General features: G+C 36.2%; 1 protein-coding gene across 5 annotated transcripts in view; it reads left to right on the forward strand.

The window, feature by feature from the left end:
- The window catches only part of CNST (consortin, connexin sorting protein), a 62,272-nt gene that overhangs the window by 21,534 nt on the left and 22,838 nt on the right, over window positions 1-17,900 (forward strand). For all 5 annotated transcript variants that reach the window (XR_012041617.1, XM_072856515.1, XM_072856512.1 and 2 more), the window contains 6 exons: window positions 2,312-2,517; window positions 7,108-7,138; window positions 9,714-9,800; window positions 10,277-10,391; window positions 12,927-12,948; window positions 13,129-13,225. Coding sequence is in view for 4 of the 5 variants with exons in the window: in XM_072856515.1 (XP_072712616.1) it covers window positions 2,312-2,517; window positions 7,108-7,138; window positions 9,714-9,800; window positions 10,277-10,391; window positions 12,927-12,948; window positions 13,129-13,225 (558 nt within the window). In the remaining variant the exon portion in view is untranslated. The remainder of the gene's footprint in view (window positions 1-2,311; window positions 2,518-7,107; window positions 7,139-9,713; window positions 9,801-10,276; window positions 10,392-12,926; window positions 12,949-13,128; window positions 13,226-17,900) is intronic.

A 17,900-nucleotide genomic window follows, 5' to 3' on the forward strand; every position in this document is an offset into this window, starting at 1 on the left:
TCCATTCTTCCTTCCTTCACCGGGACATCTCCCTGTAGAAGGTCCTTGGCAGGAGTGAAGAGACAACCTGAGAACCTCATTCACACCCTCCTCGCCTACCTTCTTGTTGCCGTTTTTGAGCAAAACTGTGTTGCCAACAACCCTGCATTCTGTCTCTGCTGTATTACAATTCAGTCTTAACATAGAAGTTTGTCCACTTGGATCTAAGTATTGATTTTTTAGTTGAAACTGTAACACCACAGAATCATAGAATTGTTTAGGTTGGAAAAGACCTTTAAGATCATCAAGTCTAAACCATGTCCCTAAGCCACCACATCTACATGTCTTTTAAATACCTCCAGGGATGGTGACTCAACCACTGCCCTGGGCAGCTTATTCCAATGCTTGACAACCCTTTCAGTGAAGTAAAATTTCCTAATATCCAGTCTAAACCTCCTCTGGCGCAACTTGAGGCCATTTCCTCTTGTCCTGTCACTTGCTACCTGGGAGAAGAGCCCAACACCCACCTCGCCACAACCTCCTTTCACGTAGTTGTAGAGACAGAGGAGGTCTCCCCTCAGCCTCCTTTTCTCCAGGCTACACAACCCCAGTTCCCTCAGCTGCTCCTCATCACACTTGTGCCCTAGACCCTTCACCAGCTTTGTTGCCCTACTCTGGACACGCTCCAGCACCTCAATGTCTTCCTTGTAGTGAGGGGCCCAAAACTGAAACACAGTATTCGAGGTGCGGCCTCACCAGTGCCGAGTACAGGGGGACGATCACTTCCCTAGTCCTGCTGGCCACACTATTTGTGGTACAAGCCAGGATGCTGTTGGCTTTCTTGGCCACCTGGGCACACTGCCAGCTCATATTCAGGTGGCTGTCAACCAACACCCCCAGGTCCTTTTCTGCCAGGCAGCTTTCCAGCCACTCTTCTCCAAGCCTGTAGCATTGCATGGGCTTGTTGTGACCCAAGTGCAGGACCTGGCACTTAGCTTTGTTGAACCTCATACAATTGGCCTCGGCCCATCGATCCAGCCTCTCCAGATCCCTCTGTAGAGCCTTTCTACCCTTGAGCAGATCAACGCTCCTGCCCAGCTTGGTGTCATCTGGAAACTTACTGAGGGTGCACTCGATCCCCTTGTCCAGATCATTGATAAAGATACTAAACAGAACTGGCCCCAACACAGAGCCCTGGGGGACACCACTTGTGACCGGACGCCAACTGGATTTAAATCCATTCACCACAACTCTTCGGGCCTGGCCATGCAGCCATTTTTTTACCCAGCGAAGCGTATGCCCGTCCAAGCCATGAGCAGCCAGTTTCTCCAGGAGAATGCTGTGGGAAACAGTGTCAAAGGCTTTACTAAACTCTAGGTAGACAACATCCACAGCCTTTCCCTCATCCACTAAGTGGGTCACCTTGTCATAGAAGGAGATCAGGTTAGTCAAGCAGGACCTGCCTTTCATAAATCCATGCTAACTGGGCCTGATCACCTGGTTATCCTATACGTGCCACCTGATGGCACTCAGGATGATCTGCTCCATAACCTTCCCTGGCACTGAGGTCAGGCTGACAGGCCTGTAGTTTCCTGGATCCTCCTTCCGGCCCTTCTTGTAGATGGGGGTCACATGTACTAACCTCCCGTCAACTGGGATCTCCCTGGTTAGCCAGGACTGCTGAAAAATGATTGAAAGTGCCTTGGTGAGCACTTCCACCAACTCCCTCAGTACCCTTGTGTGGATCCCATCTGGTCCCATAGACTTGTGTGTGTCTAAGTGGTGTAGCAGGTTGCTAACCATTTCCCCTTGGATTATGGGGGCTTCATTCTGCTCCCCATCCTTGTCTTCCAGCTCAGGGGTGTGGGTACCTGGATAACAACTGGTCTTACTATTAAAGACTGAGGCAAAGAAGGCATTAAGTACCTCAGCCTTTTCCTCATCCTTTGTCACTATGGTTCCCCCTGCATCCAATAAAGGATGGAGATTCTCCTTAGTCACAACACTTTTTATTTTAGGTCATTCTGGTCTCTTATTAATAACTTTGTAGAACAGTTTAGACGAGGTGGGGTTTTTTTGCCCCAAGTTGAGGTCAAGTCCCAGTTAGAAGTGTGCAAAAATACCTGAGGTATGTTACCATGTTTTTTCAGGTAGGTGAGCTGACACTGAGACAGACCTATCACAACTAATTTTGACAAGACCAGTATTTTACTTTCAGGGATGTTATTTAAGATAACTAGGTTTTTATTCATAGCTTTTGTATTGAAATTTCCTAAAAAAGCAACTTGATGTATTTTTTTAATCCTAACCTAAGTACTTGTTCTTTTTAAAGGAGTTCCTACAGTGGGAACCACAGCAATCAAGGAGGAAAATACTCTTATTACAGATACGGATTCTGTGCATGCTGAAGGTGCTGTTGAAGCAAATGAAAACTTTCACCAAAAAGAACAAAAACAAACGTTGCAGTCTCTTTTCTCTTTGCTCCGTGAAGAGGTTGAGCAGATGGATTCAAAGATACTGCCCCTATGTCTCCATCAGGTATTTCCTATGATTCTGGGGTGTTGCACACAATTTTGTTTTTATTTGAGACCTTTATTCATTAGGAAAAAATGCATTAATTCAACATATGCCAATATTCATACCTGGACAGGTATTTTGATGTATAACAGGTGGTCAAGGCAAATATCTCCTCTAAGGTCTTCTAATACATGTTAAATTATAAATTGCCCTGAAAGTATATTCTGCAGTTAAAGGAAACTCTTAAGGATGGGTTTTCTAATTCGCCAAATTATTAAATTCTAGTTTGGCAGGAAGATTTAGGAAAATCACTCTTCAACAGACCTTAAATATGGTTTGTAAGACACTGGTATAGATACAAGACAGCTGATGTCTAAATAACATTTTAAATCTGGAATTATTTTTACTGTTGCAGGCTTCTTTCTAGCATGAATTTCATGCATGAATGCTAAGATTCAAGGTTTCTTAGTGTATACTTTTTTATAGTACAGTTGCCACACCTGCAAGACCAAAGGAAATACTGTGTGATTTGAAAAGCAATCTTTTTTACTAACTAGCTGGTATGTTTTTCTTTCTGGGAGTTATGATGCAAGATGAATATGTTGATAGGACTTGATGCAGTATTAATTTATAGTTTAGTTGTGTCAGACTAACAGTGGACTAGAAGACTTTTTGTTTGACTGTAGTGTCTAATATGGGCTATATATATAGATACTATACAGTGTCTGATTTGACTTAGTTGCATTATGTTTATTGTGGAAAATTGGATGATTGTGATATTTTAAACTTCTAAACTGTGATGACACTCCTGCATTCGATATAAATAAGCGATTATATTTGAGAAAGAGGTTTCTCTTTAGTATTGCAAATTATATATAATTTACATGTGACATAGAATTTTAATTTTTTTTTTAAATCTGTGTTTGAGTGAAGAGATTTGATATCGTTCCTTAATTTATTTGAAACTTAGCATTAGGGTTAACCATTTGTACTTTTAGCCACGCCGAATTTGGTGGTCGTGCAAGAGTCAGTACAAAGGTCTGTTTTGGAAAACAACACAGTGAGGACAAAAACTTCAAAACACTTTACAAACATTAAGGAGTGTCATCGAACATGATGGAGGTGAAATCTGTTTGCTGTTTTTTAGATGAGGAAGCCAAACCTTAAGGGTAACAACCTTTTGAAAGTCATGCAGGATCTGTGACAGAACTGAGAACAGAATCTGCATTTCCAGATTCAAAGACGTAATCAAACACCATCTCTTTTTTCCTAAGAAATATCAAGCATTTTGAATGGAGTGTTTGAAAGAAAGCTAATAAAACTTACAAGGATCATAACAACACTTTTTAATCTGAGGAAAAAATAAAGGATTTTAAAGATAGCATTAATGGTTTCATGTAAAGTGAGTCTATTAAGAATATTTTTTCCTTTTCCAGCGAATTAACCTGTCATCTTCAGTCTTTTTTTCAGATTGCTAATACAGCCTGCCAGTAATTTTCTTTTAAGCCAAATCTAGCAAATACTCTTCTATCACATTCTCTTTTTATTCTGTGTGACAAAATTCAATGTAAAATAAAGAGCTGTGTCAGATGTTCTGGAGTATTAACAATCCGCATTGTTAGTGGGAAGCCTGTATTAAATATTTAAAAGCTGTGGGATATTAGGGGGTGTTCTAAGGGTTAACTTTTAATTTAAAAAGGATGTAATTTTTTTCCTGTCTTGAATGGGATTCAAGTGATTTGTTTATCATTTGTTACAGAATCTAAGAAGTACTTATATATAAAACATAGATACAGAGCTTTGGCAGCTCCAGGAATCCTTAGGAGACTACTGTGGATAGCAGACAAAATGTGCAAATAAAGAACCTTAGAAGTCACTTACCAATTCTCTTTTGGAGGTACAGGGCTCAGAATGGTCTAGTGGTTAGTAATAAGGCTGAGAGCCAGGAATATGCAACTTGTAATCTAGACTCCTCTATCAATTTGCTGTCTTTTTTGAGCAATCATCTTTAGACTTTTACAAAAGTGCCCACTTGTTAGGCCCTTCAAATTATGAGTGCCTAAATTGATATGTCCCAAAGATTTTGAGACTGAATGTTTGTGTGCTCCCACAGAAGTCATTGGAGTATCAGCTATGAGGTGTCTCAACCTGAATGTTCAGGTATCAGGGTACCTGCAATTACTGGACACATTTTGCAAGCGTGGCCCTTGGCACACCATGCATAGCAAATAGGAAGACTGCCAACATTTGCTGTCCCTGAAGATTGATTAGTTAATGCTTGTAAAGGTCACTGATACTGTAGAGTTCTGTGGAACAAAATATTTTTACTTCTGAGGTTTATATTTTTTTGTATTCTATTGCATTTACAAACAAAGCCATGAGTATTCCTCAGCTTTCTAAGAAAGCCTGCCCAGTTTTCTAGCAAACACAAATAAGTTGTTATTGTTGCAAATCTCAAAGATTATTTGTCTACAGGGAGGAATTGGAAGAAAAATGTTTCAGTTACCACATTAGCTTTTCTATACAGTGTTACACCTTTTCCTTTCCAGGTATCAGCTCTATCTTTTTTATAATACTCCCCACCACCAACTCAGAGTCAAAGTGATATTCTGATTCTTATTAGAAACGTGCTCATTTTCTGACGGTCTTCGGATACTTGCTTTCTCTGAGCTGGTAGCATGAACTCTAGTACAATGGTGTCTTTGCCTTTTTAGTCCAAGAAATAATCCTTTATGCCAGTTCTGGGAAGAACAAAACAAAACAAAACAACCAAACAAACCAAACAAACCTAAAAAACAATACCTTTACTTGATTCACAGAAAAAGTATTTTTTCTAACTGGCATCTTGACTTTTCTTCTGGAAGTTCTGCCACTTCCATGCTTGTAATTTTGCTTTTGAAATAGCTGGTTGAAAGCAAAAGCATCACTAGGAAGAGGATAGTAAATCTATTTCAGTAGTCTGCAATTAAAATATGTAGCTTTGGTATAGCAATAACTTGGTATACTGGAACATAATATTTTCTCTTATGTTTGCATGTCCGTGTTCTTGGTTTATACACAGCTTCTCAGTGTATAAACCCTTGGTGAGCATATATTTACTGTTTCTTTTTCCAGTGATCTGTTAAAGATAGGCGTTAAAAAATTACTCAGCCAGGCTGAAGTTGTTTTTTAAGATGTTGCAGCTAGACATCTTGAATGCTTAGGCACAGAGATCCCTTGTTCAATTCCTAGCCATTGGCTAAGATAGCAGCTGTTACAGCAGCATTTAATGTCAGCTTACACGTTTTGTTAAGCTAGAAGTGCTGGAGATTGACTTAGGTGTTCAAGTATTTTATATGTAGTCTGTCTTATGTTTGATTTTCCTGGTCCTCAGTAACTGCTTTGGAATGATTTTTGTTCTCTATAGTAAACCTCCTTAGCACTTTGAGCTCTCGATGCAACAGGGAAAGTTTGCTTATTTCTTGTATCAACTCCCTGGTATTTCTTTGTTTTGACATATCTGTATTAACTCAACATCCATCTAAGAGAACACGTCTTGAAGAATTGTGATTTTTAGGGTTTTTTTCAATGGTCATCTTTGGCAGAGCTGTCTTGTTACAAATCCAATTTTAATTGTTCTGTTATAGAAATGTCAACCTAAGGAGGAAGAGCTGCAGATTTGTTCCATGTTATAACAACTACAGTACAAATCAAAGAACTGCCATCTTAACTCCATGGCTTAACTCCATGACTTGTTCTATTGTTGAAGAGCTTCAGATATCAAGATGTTAGGCTTAGTAAACTGACACATGAGGTAGAGGATCTTTTAAGTCTTTTTAACACAGCAGAGCAGCTTCAGGAGAGGAAGTGGCAGAAGGCTGCTGCAATGGTATTGTCTGGCTTCTGCAGGTGGACTAGGAGTAATACAGAAAAAATGAAGAACTTGAGTCCTTTTATGTTTATCGCATGAATTTCAAATATTCATATTGTAAATATTTCAAATTCTATATATTTGAAATATTTGTTGTTATTATTTATTGTAAATATTTATTGTAAATAGAATATAAACAGGAAGGTCATTGGCATGTCTCTGATGCTGTGATAGGTGATATTTTTACTCTCTTTTATCCAAAGATTGTTCTTTTCTCATCAGTCAGGAAACCTCCATTTCTCCATTTTATCACATTGCACTGTAATGCTCAGAAGAGCTCAGCAGTGATCTTAATTTGGTCAAACATAAGGAAACAATGGTCAGTAACAGAAGTCAAACTCTTCAACTCATATCAGTAAACACAGTACTTCTGTTCTAGGTAATTTTAAAACTTTCTAATATGATCATTAAAAAAGTTTCTGAAATAATTTTTTGTTGTTGTAACAAGATAAAACCCAACTAACATTTGGGCAAATCCATTTGTGTGAGAGGACTTAATACTTCTTTGTTGTTTGATATTCTTTTTAAACACCTTTCCTAGAATAAGAGTACATGTATTTAGTCTAACATTCATATTTTACCCAAACTAAATATGAACATGCAAAACAGATGTTTAAAACTATGATAAAAAGTTCGTATTATATCCTTACCACTCTCATGAAACGTATAGAATCCTAATTTTTCTTTTTTTACTTTTGCAGATAGCTGAGACCTATTTTCAAGAGGAAGAATGTATCCTTTTACTTGTAGAAATTGTTACGCGATCTTAAAATAATCTGGCATGATAAAACATAAAAGAAAAATGCTTTACCGTTGACTCAGAGGTTGTGGGTCAGGATTAGAAAGAAGTCAAGAGCCGTAATTTACCCATGAGTGAATATACAATATGTTAGCAAGGCCTTCTTAATCAGACAGCTGGAATATAAGTTAAGTAATAAATCCACTTCCAAAAGCCGTACTAATATGGTCAGTAGTAGTTGTGCACAAACAAGGAAGTAAGAAAATATTTTCAAAGAACTTCTGTTTTTATAGGATAAATTCTCTTCTCAGTATGAGTAATTGGGAATATGTCCAATCTAGATAGGGTATGTATTCTATTATATCAAATAGGACACTGTTATAGTAAGAACAAAGTTATCACAACAGTTGATGAGAATATGTACTACAAGTGCCTAGATTAGAATAAAAATACCAAACACACTGAGTTAAGGGAGATCAGCAACCTGCAAACAATAGCAACATGTTGTTTGGCAAATGCTAATTAGTCAAAATTGTATCAAGGTAGTTTGAGAAACTGTCATAGGAAAATACGGGTAATTGCTTCTGGGAACAGCTAGTTCAATGGTCCAGTTTGTTTTTATTTGTTCCTAGATAATACAAATAGGTTTGATCAAAAAGTTATAACAGTTGAACTGCTGCTAATTACTCTGATATATTTCAGTAATTGTGGGAGAGAATAATCATATAAAATCTTAAAGTGAAATTATATTTTTAGAAAAGGTGGACTGGGTTTTCCTCTGTTTGCTTTTAAGGGAAAATGATCAGACTATAAAAAGAAGAGGCAAGAGTGGTAAGCCCTTACGGTATATGTGATTCACTAAGATGTATCATAAATTACAGAATCTGTGCATACCGATTATTTCTTTATTATGTAATTTGTTACAAACAAAATGCAGCAAATAGGCAATTGTAATGGTTAAATAACATAGCATAAGAAACCTGGAAAGGTATCCTTGAAACCTAGCCATATTATATTAGCCTGTATTACAAAACCAGAGAAATAACTGTTGCAATATTATAAGAGCAGTATATAAAATAAAATATCCGTCACTGTCTTAGAAGACTGTACTTCTGTCTTGGTCATCCCAATTCAAAAGCATCCATCAGAAAATCCAAAATATACAGCACAAATTAAAGGCATGGGAAAATTCTGTAGTAAATTATGGCTCTGCAGGGGGACATACAGTAAATTTAAAATGCATTCAACAGTATGATAGACAGTTTCTCTTTCACAGAAGTTGCTTTAATCTAAGGGCACTGTATTTAAAGCTGATTAAAGGAAATATTTTTAATGCAATGTACACCTGATGGAATTCAACACCACTATATAATACATATTTATGAAGGATATCTACTCTGTACTTGCAACCATCAGTTTCCTGAGGTTAATAAAGAACTTACTTGATCATGTTGCACTGTATTAATTATCCATGAAAGGCATTTTAATTCATCCAGTGTAGGACTTCATATTAACAATAATTCAGGGTTTGTTGCTGTGATCCTCTAAGGCTATCTCTCTGATCTGTAATTCTGTTTCTAATAACAGATTTCTTGAAGGCAGGGAATACTCTTTCCATTAATATTGTTGTTCATAAGCCCTGCTGTGTATATGTTGCATGAGGCTAACAAGAATAACAAGTACTGGTTGTGTTTTTGTAATAATTACTCCAGTATTTTAATTAGCATGAATAATGGAAAATATCTTTTCTATATTACTAAGAACCTCAGTCACTGTACTTCTATCCTCATTGTACTGTAGAATTAAATTTCAAATAGCTGGCAAAACATGGCTTTAAACAGAACAACTAACAACTTGGGCTTGATGGAACTAGAGTTATCTCAACTATTACAAAATATATAACTATCAGTATACCTTTGTGAATATATTGATAACGCTAAGGGAGGGGAAAGAATTCTTCATACAGAAGGAAAGTAAGCAGAATCTTCAGAAAGAAGACAAAAGGTGAACTCAGCTCTCCAACAGTGTTGTATACAATGGTTGAAAAGGGGGAGGATATTTTTTGAAAGTTTTAGTTGGGGAAATTTTTTAAATACTGTCTCCAGCTGGTCAGTAGAAAGGAGCCATATTTTCAGTCAGTTATGGTTATTGGCACGTAATTGTATTTCTTGAGAGATACATGCTGGTATTTGTATAATTGTTTTGCTTTTCATTTGCCAGAGATTTCATTTTCTGATAAGAGTTGTCAGCATAGTAACATTTTGCTCATTTCTTTTCTAGAAAAACTTTTGTTGGACTTAAGGCATGTGGGAAGAGGTAACTGCTGAAAAGAATAGGATTTTCATTTTTGGAACTTTTCTCAACTTATTTTACTTCTTACTTGCTGTTTTCATGTCTGCTATTATTTTCTTCCTTGCACAGAGATGTGGATGTTACCCATTATTAATTTTGATTCAGTTATGTCAAATTTCAGGTACATAATTATTGCCTTTTCAAATATGGTGCCAAATATAAATAAATCATAACATGTCCATGTATGTGTGCATTTTTCTTGAACCTTCCATTCAGATGAGAAGGCAATGAAGTTCATTCAGCTTGAACGACTATATCATGAGCAGCTGCTGGCAAATCTTTCTTCCATACAGGAGCAGTGGGGTGAGTACAGGCTAAACTAATATTGTAGAAGAAAGAGTTAATTTGTTTTGTATTTCTAAATAATAGAGTATACATTTTGCCAGCTTAAAAATGTTACATAGCAAAAGCAGCATTTCTATCAGAATTTCTCTGAGCTTGTTAGAAGAAAAGTATTCCTGCTTTAGATTTCTTCTCACACATTTCATGAAAAAGGTGCAAATAGTTTTTCATTCTTTATTCTATTAATTGCAACTTTGATTGATCCACAGTTGTTTTAAGCTTATTTTTGGTTTAGGGTTGGTGAATCTGATGTAATGAAAATAAAGTGTGTTGTGAAAAAATACAGTGTTTTTTTGCATAGTCTGAAATAAGATTGTAGAGCATACACAGAAGAGTTGTCAATATTTCTCCATTAATTAGTTTCACGTATATGGTTTATGTTAAGCAAATACTACTTTTATAATACTTTGGGCAAAAATTATTTTTATTTAATTTAGAAAGAAAATGGAAAACAGCAGTTCCTAGTCCAGTTACAACACTGAGGAATTCAGCTAAAGAACTGAGTGGTGAAGAGCTGGAAAAGCTTACTAGAGTTTGCTCTTCGCATCAACAGTAAGGATAAGAAAATATTATTACTTTTCCAGTACTAATATGTTAGTGCAGCTGTTGTCTACTTGCCAGTATAGGTGTTTTAAAATAGTCAATGTCAAAATAAAACTTGCATCCCATTGACTTCAGTGAATTGGGTTATAAAGTGATGGTTCTTTTTGATATGTAACTAAAATGTTTCTGTTACCATCAATTTTCACAATGTTTCACAATATGGTTTGAGGAATGTATAGGGCCTAGATCTGAACTGTTTTCAGCAAATCATTAGTTTGCCAGAAATGGAGTTTTGAGGTTTAGTATTTTCAGCCAAAGTAAAAACTTAGTAGTGTTAATTTAGGAAGAGAGAGAGACTGTAGAACTAATGATAGTGTTTGTGTCTAATACCTATTGTTTTAATCATGGTTTTAAAATGCAATTGCCCAGCATCTCAGACTCCAGCACTCACATCTACCCTATAGGATTTTATTCCCAAATTTTCCAGATTTTAGGACAATTCCCTAATGCTTTAACTCATTCTCGTTATCTTCTGTTGATTTCATACACGTTGCATAAACATTATGAAGCAGTGATTCTGTAGTTCCCTAGTGTGGCAGTAGTCTGAAAAGTTGTGAAATCTTAGTTCGTACCTGCTTTGCCTGATTCATCAGCCTCCTGAATCAGTATATCACAGTATCACAAACTTTTGGACAGTGCCTAGGGTGCTCTTCTGGGTAGTAACACATATGGGATTGTACCCATCAGGAAGGAGAAGATCTGTTATTTCATGGGTGAATGTCCTACCTACTAGACATTGAGTTTAAGGGACAGATGGAAAAAATTATACCAGCTGCCACTGAAAAATTATGAGCCAACAATAATAAGGAAACTAACCACATTCAAAGGCTGTGAAAAGACCAACCTGTGACAGGGGAGATGCTCTCAATCACATGGGGAGAGAGAACTTTTTCAAATACATTTGCATTGGCTTAGTCAGTCTGGATGTCACAAAAGCCAAAATGCTTCTGTTGTTCATAGAGAGTATGATTTGGCTTCCACATTTTTTTCTTCTGGGTGACCGTACAGAAGTTTGAAAACACCCAGGCTGACTGCCAGAACCCAGGCAGGGATTGTTTATTTGTAGTCTGAATTCATTCAGGAGGGAGCCCCTGGAAAGCATATTCCTGCATTTCCACAGGAGGAGGAGGCAGCTCTAGCACCGTAGCTGCATGTTTACACCCACAGCCTGCTGCTACTGAGAGATTGCACTCTGAGTGCCTGCAGGGTTCCTTAGCCTACATTTCCTTGCACATGACTTTGCAAGCCCACAGAAAGATTAAGATTCAAGTCTACTGCGCAGTCTGTGCTGCAATTAGCAGCACCTCCCTATTGTCACATCGATTGTCACCTTGTTCAGAATAACTCTGCTTCCGTGCAGCCTCACTTCAAAATACAAAATTTCAGCTATGTAACATCATTCCTAGTTCTGAGAAACTCTTCAATTTGATAAAAATTAAGGCTTGCATTCATTTGCCATGATGAGTTCTCTGTATTTAATATTATTACTTTTCCAAACTCTCTAGGCAAAAGCCTATTGGCTTTTATTGTTGCATATATTTTTTTTCCTAAGCTTTAATCTCAGTTTATTTTGTAATTAAAATGATACTTTAATTTTTAATGAATAACATGCCGGTCTTGGAAAATGTGAGCGTTTTGCTTTTGTAATTGAAAGTAATGTAACTTTTTCTGATACTTAAGTTCTACAGCTACATACTGGATATGTTTGTTCTTTAAAGATAGTTTTGAGTGTCCCTTATTTAAGTTTAAATGGTAAAATTTAAAAGTCAATGCAACTTTAAAAAGTTTTTGTTAGAGAGTATGAACATCAGTACTTTTCCCTCTTGTCTCTCCTACTTTTTTTTTTTCACTAGCTTTAAACAAAATGCTCAACATTTTATCTTCATTGCTGTATGAAAGGCTGCGAGACAGATTGTGCATGATAAAACACATTGTGCATGAATCTCTACACAGTTTGCAAAGTCCACGCTGACTGTTAGCAGTGCTGACTCACCTGTGAATCCCAGTGGAATCAGTGGGAGCTGCTGTATCTTACAGTACGCAAAAAATGTGTCCCAGTGTAAACAGTCTGTGGAGAGGGAATTATGTTTTGTGTGGTTTTTTTCATTCCTCAATCTCTGTTATAGTGATCAGTATTTTTAATACTAGTAGATGCTGAATGGTTTTTAAAGTTGGTAGAGTTCCTTCTGAGCATAAAGTTTTACAGGAATTTAGATTGCCTGATATATTGCAGTAAATTTTCTTTTGACTGCTTTCTCAATTAGGTGGAGCAATGTTTGGGCTAATTGATCTTCTGATGATATTCACATATGGTACAGATCTGTGCTTGAAAGTATGCTAGCATGCTGACACTGTTTCAATGTAAGAAAAGTCCTGTGTTAATATTAGAGCAGAACAAAGGCTTATAAGATTTCAATGACATTTGTTATGAAGAATGTTGCTACTAAGTTGTTTAATTTATTCTTTTTTTCTATATTGCTGCAGGCCACAGGCATCCAAAAATAAGGTAAGCAGCTGTTTAATTGAATTCTGCTTTGTCAAAGATTGCTAATAAATATATTTTTAATATTATTAGATATAATATTTCCCATTTAGTATAGAACTGTTTGAAGTTTGGATGTCTCAAAAAGTCACAGTGTTCCTGTTTAATTCCAAAAACTACAGGAAATATTATCATATTTTACAGCTAGTAGCTGCAGAAAATACATTGGAAAGCGGTTGTTTGCTTCAGTTAATGAAATCAAAAAATTTAAAGGAAAGAGAAGCTGCTGCTTTTAAATCAGGTATGTGTGTGTGTATGTAACATGTGCATAGGTTTGTTTTAAATATGATACTGTAATGACATATTCCTATAAAGACTATGAAGCTATTCCATTTGAAGCTACAGCATTTGTTGGATTCCCACAGATTCATCCACTTGTGCAAATTTTAATTTTTTTCACAACTGCACAATGGACATACTATGCAATTTTAATTAGTCATTGATATTCAGAATTGTAATTAAAGCAATTCTAGCCTCCATCAAAAAACGTCTTTTAAATGTGCATGCATTTATAACAACCTACATAAGCTACAAAATCGTGTAAAACTAGAGATAAGATGCATAATTTGTATGTGTAAAATAAAAGGTAAACAATCTGATGACAAATATTCTGAGTTGTGGCAATTCAGTACAGTTAACAGTATTAGTAACTATTTTAAATTACATGTGATATACTGATTTTGAGACACATTTTTCTGTAACAGCACAGAAAATCAGGAAGCTTTTGGGGGGTCTTGAAGAGAAAAACATACTTCAGTTCATTTTTTTCAGTACAAGCTTTTATGTCAGCTTCATTTTCCTCCTCCTGCCTTGGGACAGTGGCTGTTTTGTTTGAGTAATTTGTTGGAATCATTGAGTTCTTATGAAACATTTGCAAATTAATGAATTGTTAAAATGGAGACAGAGGGGGAAAGAACATTGGTAGACTACCAGGCTGTGCTTTCTCTCTCCTCTCTTTGAGCAAAAATTTTCTTTTTTTGCCACGTTCCAGTTGCCAAAATTGGCCTAAACTGAGTACCTTTCTTCAAAAACAGCTAAATTTGTCACAAGGTGAGGGTTGGCCTAAGTGACCTCAGGAGGTCCCTTTCAACCTAAACTATCGTACAAGTGTGTATCAGCCAAGATGTTCAGAAGAATCAGGAATTAACAAAGATACAGTTCTCTACATGTGTGGATCCTCCTCATCTTCATCCTCTTTTACCATGACCCCTATATTGCCTTTTCTCTGTCGTTCTTGTAACCTAACTAAACACAAAACATGAAAACGCAAACAAACATGTTCTACAGCTCAGAAAGCAGATCAAAAGAACCCCATGCTTTTTATTTTTGGATGGTTGGAAATTCCCATAGAAAAAAATAAGGCACTTACAATTTTTCCATTGTTTTTTATTCCAAGTGGGAACAAAAGCTTTCTGGAGAGCAGAATTTCTGAACATTTGAAACTTCTGAATTAAGGATTATTTTGTGTCAATGTTAAAATACTGTAGTACAACATCTAGACATACTAAACTTACTGTGAAAGTAATTAATGGTGTAAATGGATTTTTTTTGTGCCTTTCTCTTAACGTAACTCTTGTCAAAATGTCATCAAAATCTTTGGGTTCCTGTGAAATGTTTGTAAATTAATAAAGCTATGTCATCCAATAGAAAACAGTTCTGCTGAGAATTTTCCAGCAGTGCTAAATACTTTTTCAATACAAAGATATGAATATTTCAAGCCTAACTCAAGTTTAAATGCTTAAAATTTGCATAAGATGCTTTTCACAAATTAGCACGTTCTTGAGGAAGCACCCTGACAGGTCTCTTGATCTGTTAAGGCAGTGCATGGTCAATTAGCTACTGTCACCCCTCACTAAGTCAATGCATCAGCAGCATGGGGCTGAATGTTTTTGTTGCAGTTAGAAGGTTTTGGGTAGGGAAGGCATCGATATGACCAATACAGAAATTGGACAAAGATGATCCATAACTCTGAATTTGTATACACCATACACCACTCAGTGCTGCGCAAAAGCTATTAGAGCTGTGGCTGAGTGATCCAGCTCAGGACTAGAAGCAATATGGCCATTTGGGGCTGGTTCTTGATTTTCCCTGAACCCCAGCAGAATCCTGTACTATAATAACCATACAGTTCCTAATATTTAAACTAACCTGTTCAGCATTAGCCTAAATCCATGGGCCTTCTCACTGAAAACTTAGAATGCTTGTCTTCTGCTTTTTGGGTGGTTTTTTTCTCTACATCATTAAAAATGAGAAGTAAATGTATAAACTTTTTCTTCTTCTCTCAGAAATTTATCTGCCAATCTGCAGGGAGACTACTTAACTCACTTAGCTGCTGGTAGTAGAAGTCTGACTTGCAGTAAGACAAGAAAAGGAAATTCTCAAGTGGTTTGAAGACTGTCCTTCATGTCAATTCATATGCCCAAAAAAAGAATTTATCTAGCAATTATCAATAAGAAGTATTAGCTTATGCATAGAGAGATATATATTACATTGTAGAGATTGTTGCACTGTACTATGGTAGCATCTTTGAAGTAAAATCACACTTCCTTACTAATCTAAAGCAAAAATTACTCCATTGACTTATTGCGGGCATTTGGGAACACAGTTTGAGCCTCTGTAGGCAGTTGATCCTAAGAATTCACGATTCCTCTCTCCTGGGGATACAGTGACCAAGAAACAACTTTATAAGAAGTTGGTTAGTCAAGATTCCTGGGAGAGTCACTGAATTAGTTTTCTGCTCTTCTGAGCAAGGGTTGTGAATGGTCTGTTTTGTTACATTTTCCTTTCTGGCAGATTTTCTCTTTGAGTCTACCAACATAGAGAACTGGGCCCTTAAAGCTATGTGTGTATATTAAAAGATGAGATCTGATACATCCTATATCCATTAATTTATTCAGTTTCTGACTGAAAGCCTTAATAGCCTTTTCTAATGAAATAATTAATTTAATAAAACCTTTAGCACAAGTTTGCAGTGTGTACATACAGACCTGTTTCCAAGGTGGGGAGAAACTGCTTATACCCAGTTTTCCTTTAGGTCATATGGGATTTGTTTTTAAATGGGAAGAGGAATAAAGATGGATAAGTGTGAATTCTCCGCTGGTAGAATGCCATACGTCAGTAGTCTCTCTGCTAGGCTGTCTTGGATTAGGAGGATAAAAACGTGGTGGCTACAGGTTTCTGTGATGAAAAAAGCAAGTGTCAATTTTAAAGTAACTCTGTTTGGGAAAAAATAATTTCTTAAATAGCCATAAGTGCTTTCGTTGCTAGAAAATTTTCAGTAGACACTTTGTTATATCTCTGACAGTCAGATAAAAATTACTGCCACGTTGGTGGGTACTTCTTCATTTAACTTAGTAGGAAAAATCACCTTTTCTAATTAAGTGTTCAACTTAATTTTTCTAATTTATTTGAAGGAAAAAGTTTCTAATTAAGTGTTAACTTGCCTTGAGTCTATAGTGGGCATGGGTTGTCTAAAGCGGGTGTTTTGAAATAGGTGTAAAGAAAATACTGAAAGCTGCTGAAAATTTGATGTGGAATGTAGCAATGATCATTACATCTCAGTTCCTGTACGTCTGTAGTTAGATAACAATGCTAGGATCATTTACTACTTTCTTGGGAACAGAGCCCTGAGCTCAAGGGCTACCTTTCATGGTAAAGAATTTGAATTAATTTCTGATTCCGTTTAATCTTTGTTGCAATTGGGGCTGCCAACAAAGATGCCTGTTGTAATGTGGATGTATCCACTAGGAAAAATTGACAGATGGTAACAAAATCTTGTACCAATAATCCAGGCTGTGTTTGAACTCATGACCTATATGTGAAGGGCTCAGTATCCCGTTACAAATCCCTTGAGCTATCTACTCATCTGTGTCTTAATTTTCAAAAAGTCCCTCTCTCATACCCATTTCTTCTTTCAGTGTTTTACAGAAGTTAGGTTCCCCATACCTTTTCTATCTGTTAATGTTGTTCTGAATTTTTTTCTGCATTTTGAGATGATTGGATATTCTCTTTTTCAATTTCCAAGCCTGTCTTTTCTATGCTACCTTGTATTTCATTATCCTTTAAAATGGGGATAGTTTAGAATTTAATAAAACTGTTCAATACAATGAATTAATGCAAAAAGTTCTTTGAAGACTAATGAATGTGACCCTGTTTCATGTAACAAGTTCAGGAAATTGCTCAGATTTTAAGTGAGGTCTTAACAGGTGAAGAAGGATACGATTGGCATAGAGATCTTCAGTCATTCTTGTGAGAACATATACAGTTAATAAGGGCATTGTTTGATCTCTTCGTTAATCTATTCATAAGACTTTTCTGCTTTTCACTATGACCAAAAAATGCAAACGAGTGTTTTGTAGAGGTATTAATTTGTTGCTTGAGGTTATTACTATTACTGTAACAGTAGTCCTACTATAACATAGTCTTACCTTAGTTTTTATTAAAAGATGGTTTCTCTCATAGCTAGCTTGCTTTGGTATTCTAATTCTAAATGCCCCCTTTTCTCCCTTCATAAGCCTAAAAGGGGAGATTTGGCTTTGACCTTCTCATAATAGCTAATGTCTAATAATTTTATTGACAACTTGGGCTAACCATCTACTCCTTCATCAGCAGATCATGCCAATAGTAGGTGAATTCACAAGCTATGTAGAATTCCCCTTGTTTCTCTCTGAAATTTCAGATAAGAAAAATCAGTTTTCATTTGTATTGTAAATGTGAATACAGAAATAAGCTGCATCCAATTGCATTTTTTAATATGTAAACTAAGTTACGTATCCAAAAAGCAACACCTTTTTATGCAGTCCATGATGTAAAATATTGTAATTGGATATTTAATTTAGCATTAACCAAAGGAGCTAGTTACCCACTTAAAATAATTTAATTTAAAATGTATTAATTAGTATGATTTCAGTTTCTTT

This window comes from Ciconia boyciana, chromosome 3 (genome assembly GCF_034638445.1).
Source record: "Ciconia boyciana chromosome 3, ASM3463844v1, whole genome shotgun sequence".
Taxonomy (NCBI): domain Eukaryota; kingdom Metazoa; phylum Chordata; class Aves; order Ciconiiformes; family Ciconiidae; genus Ciconia; species Ciconia boyciana.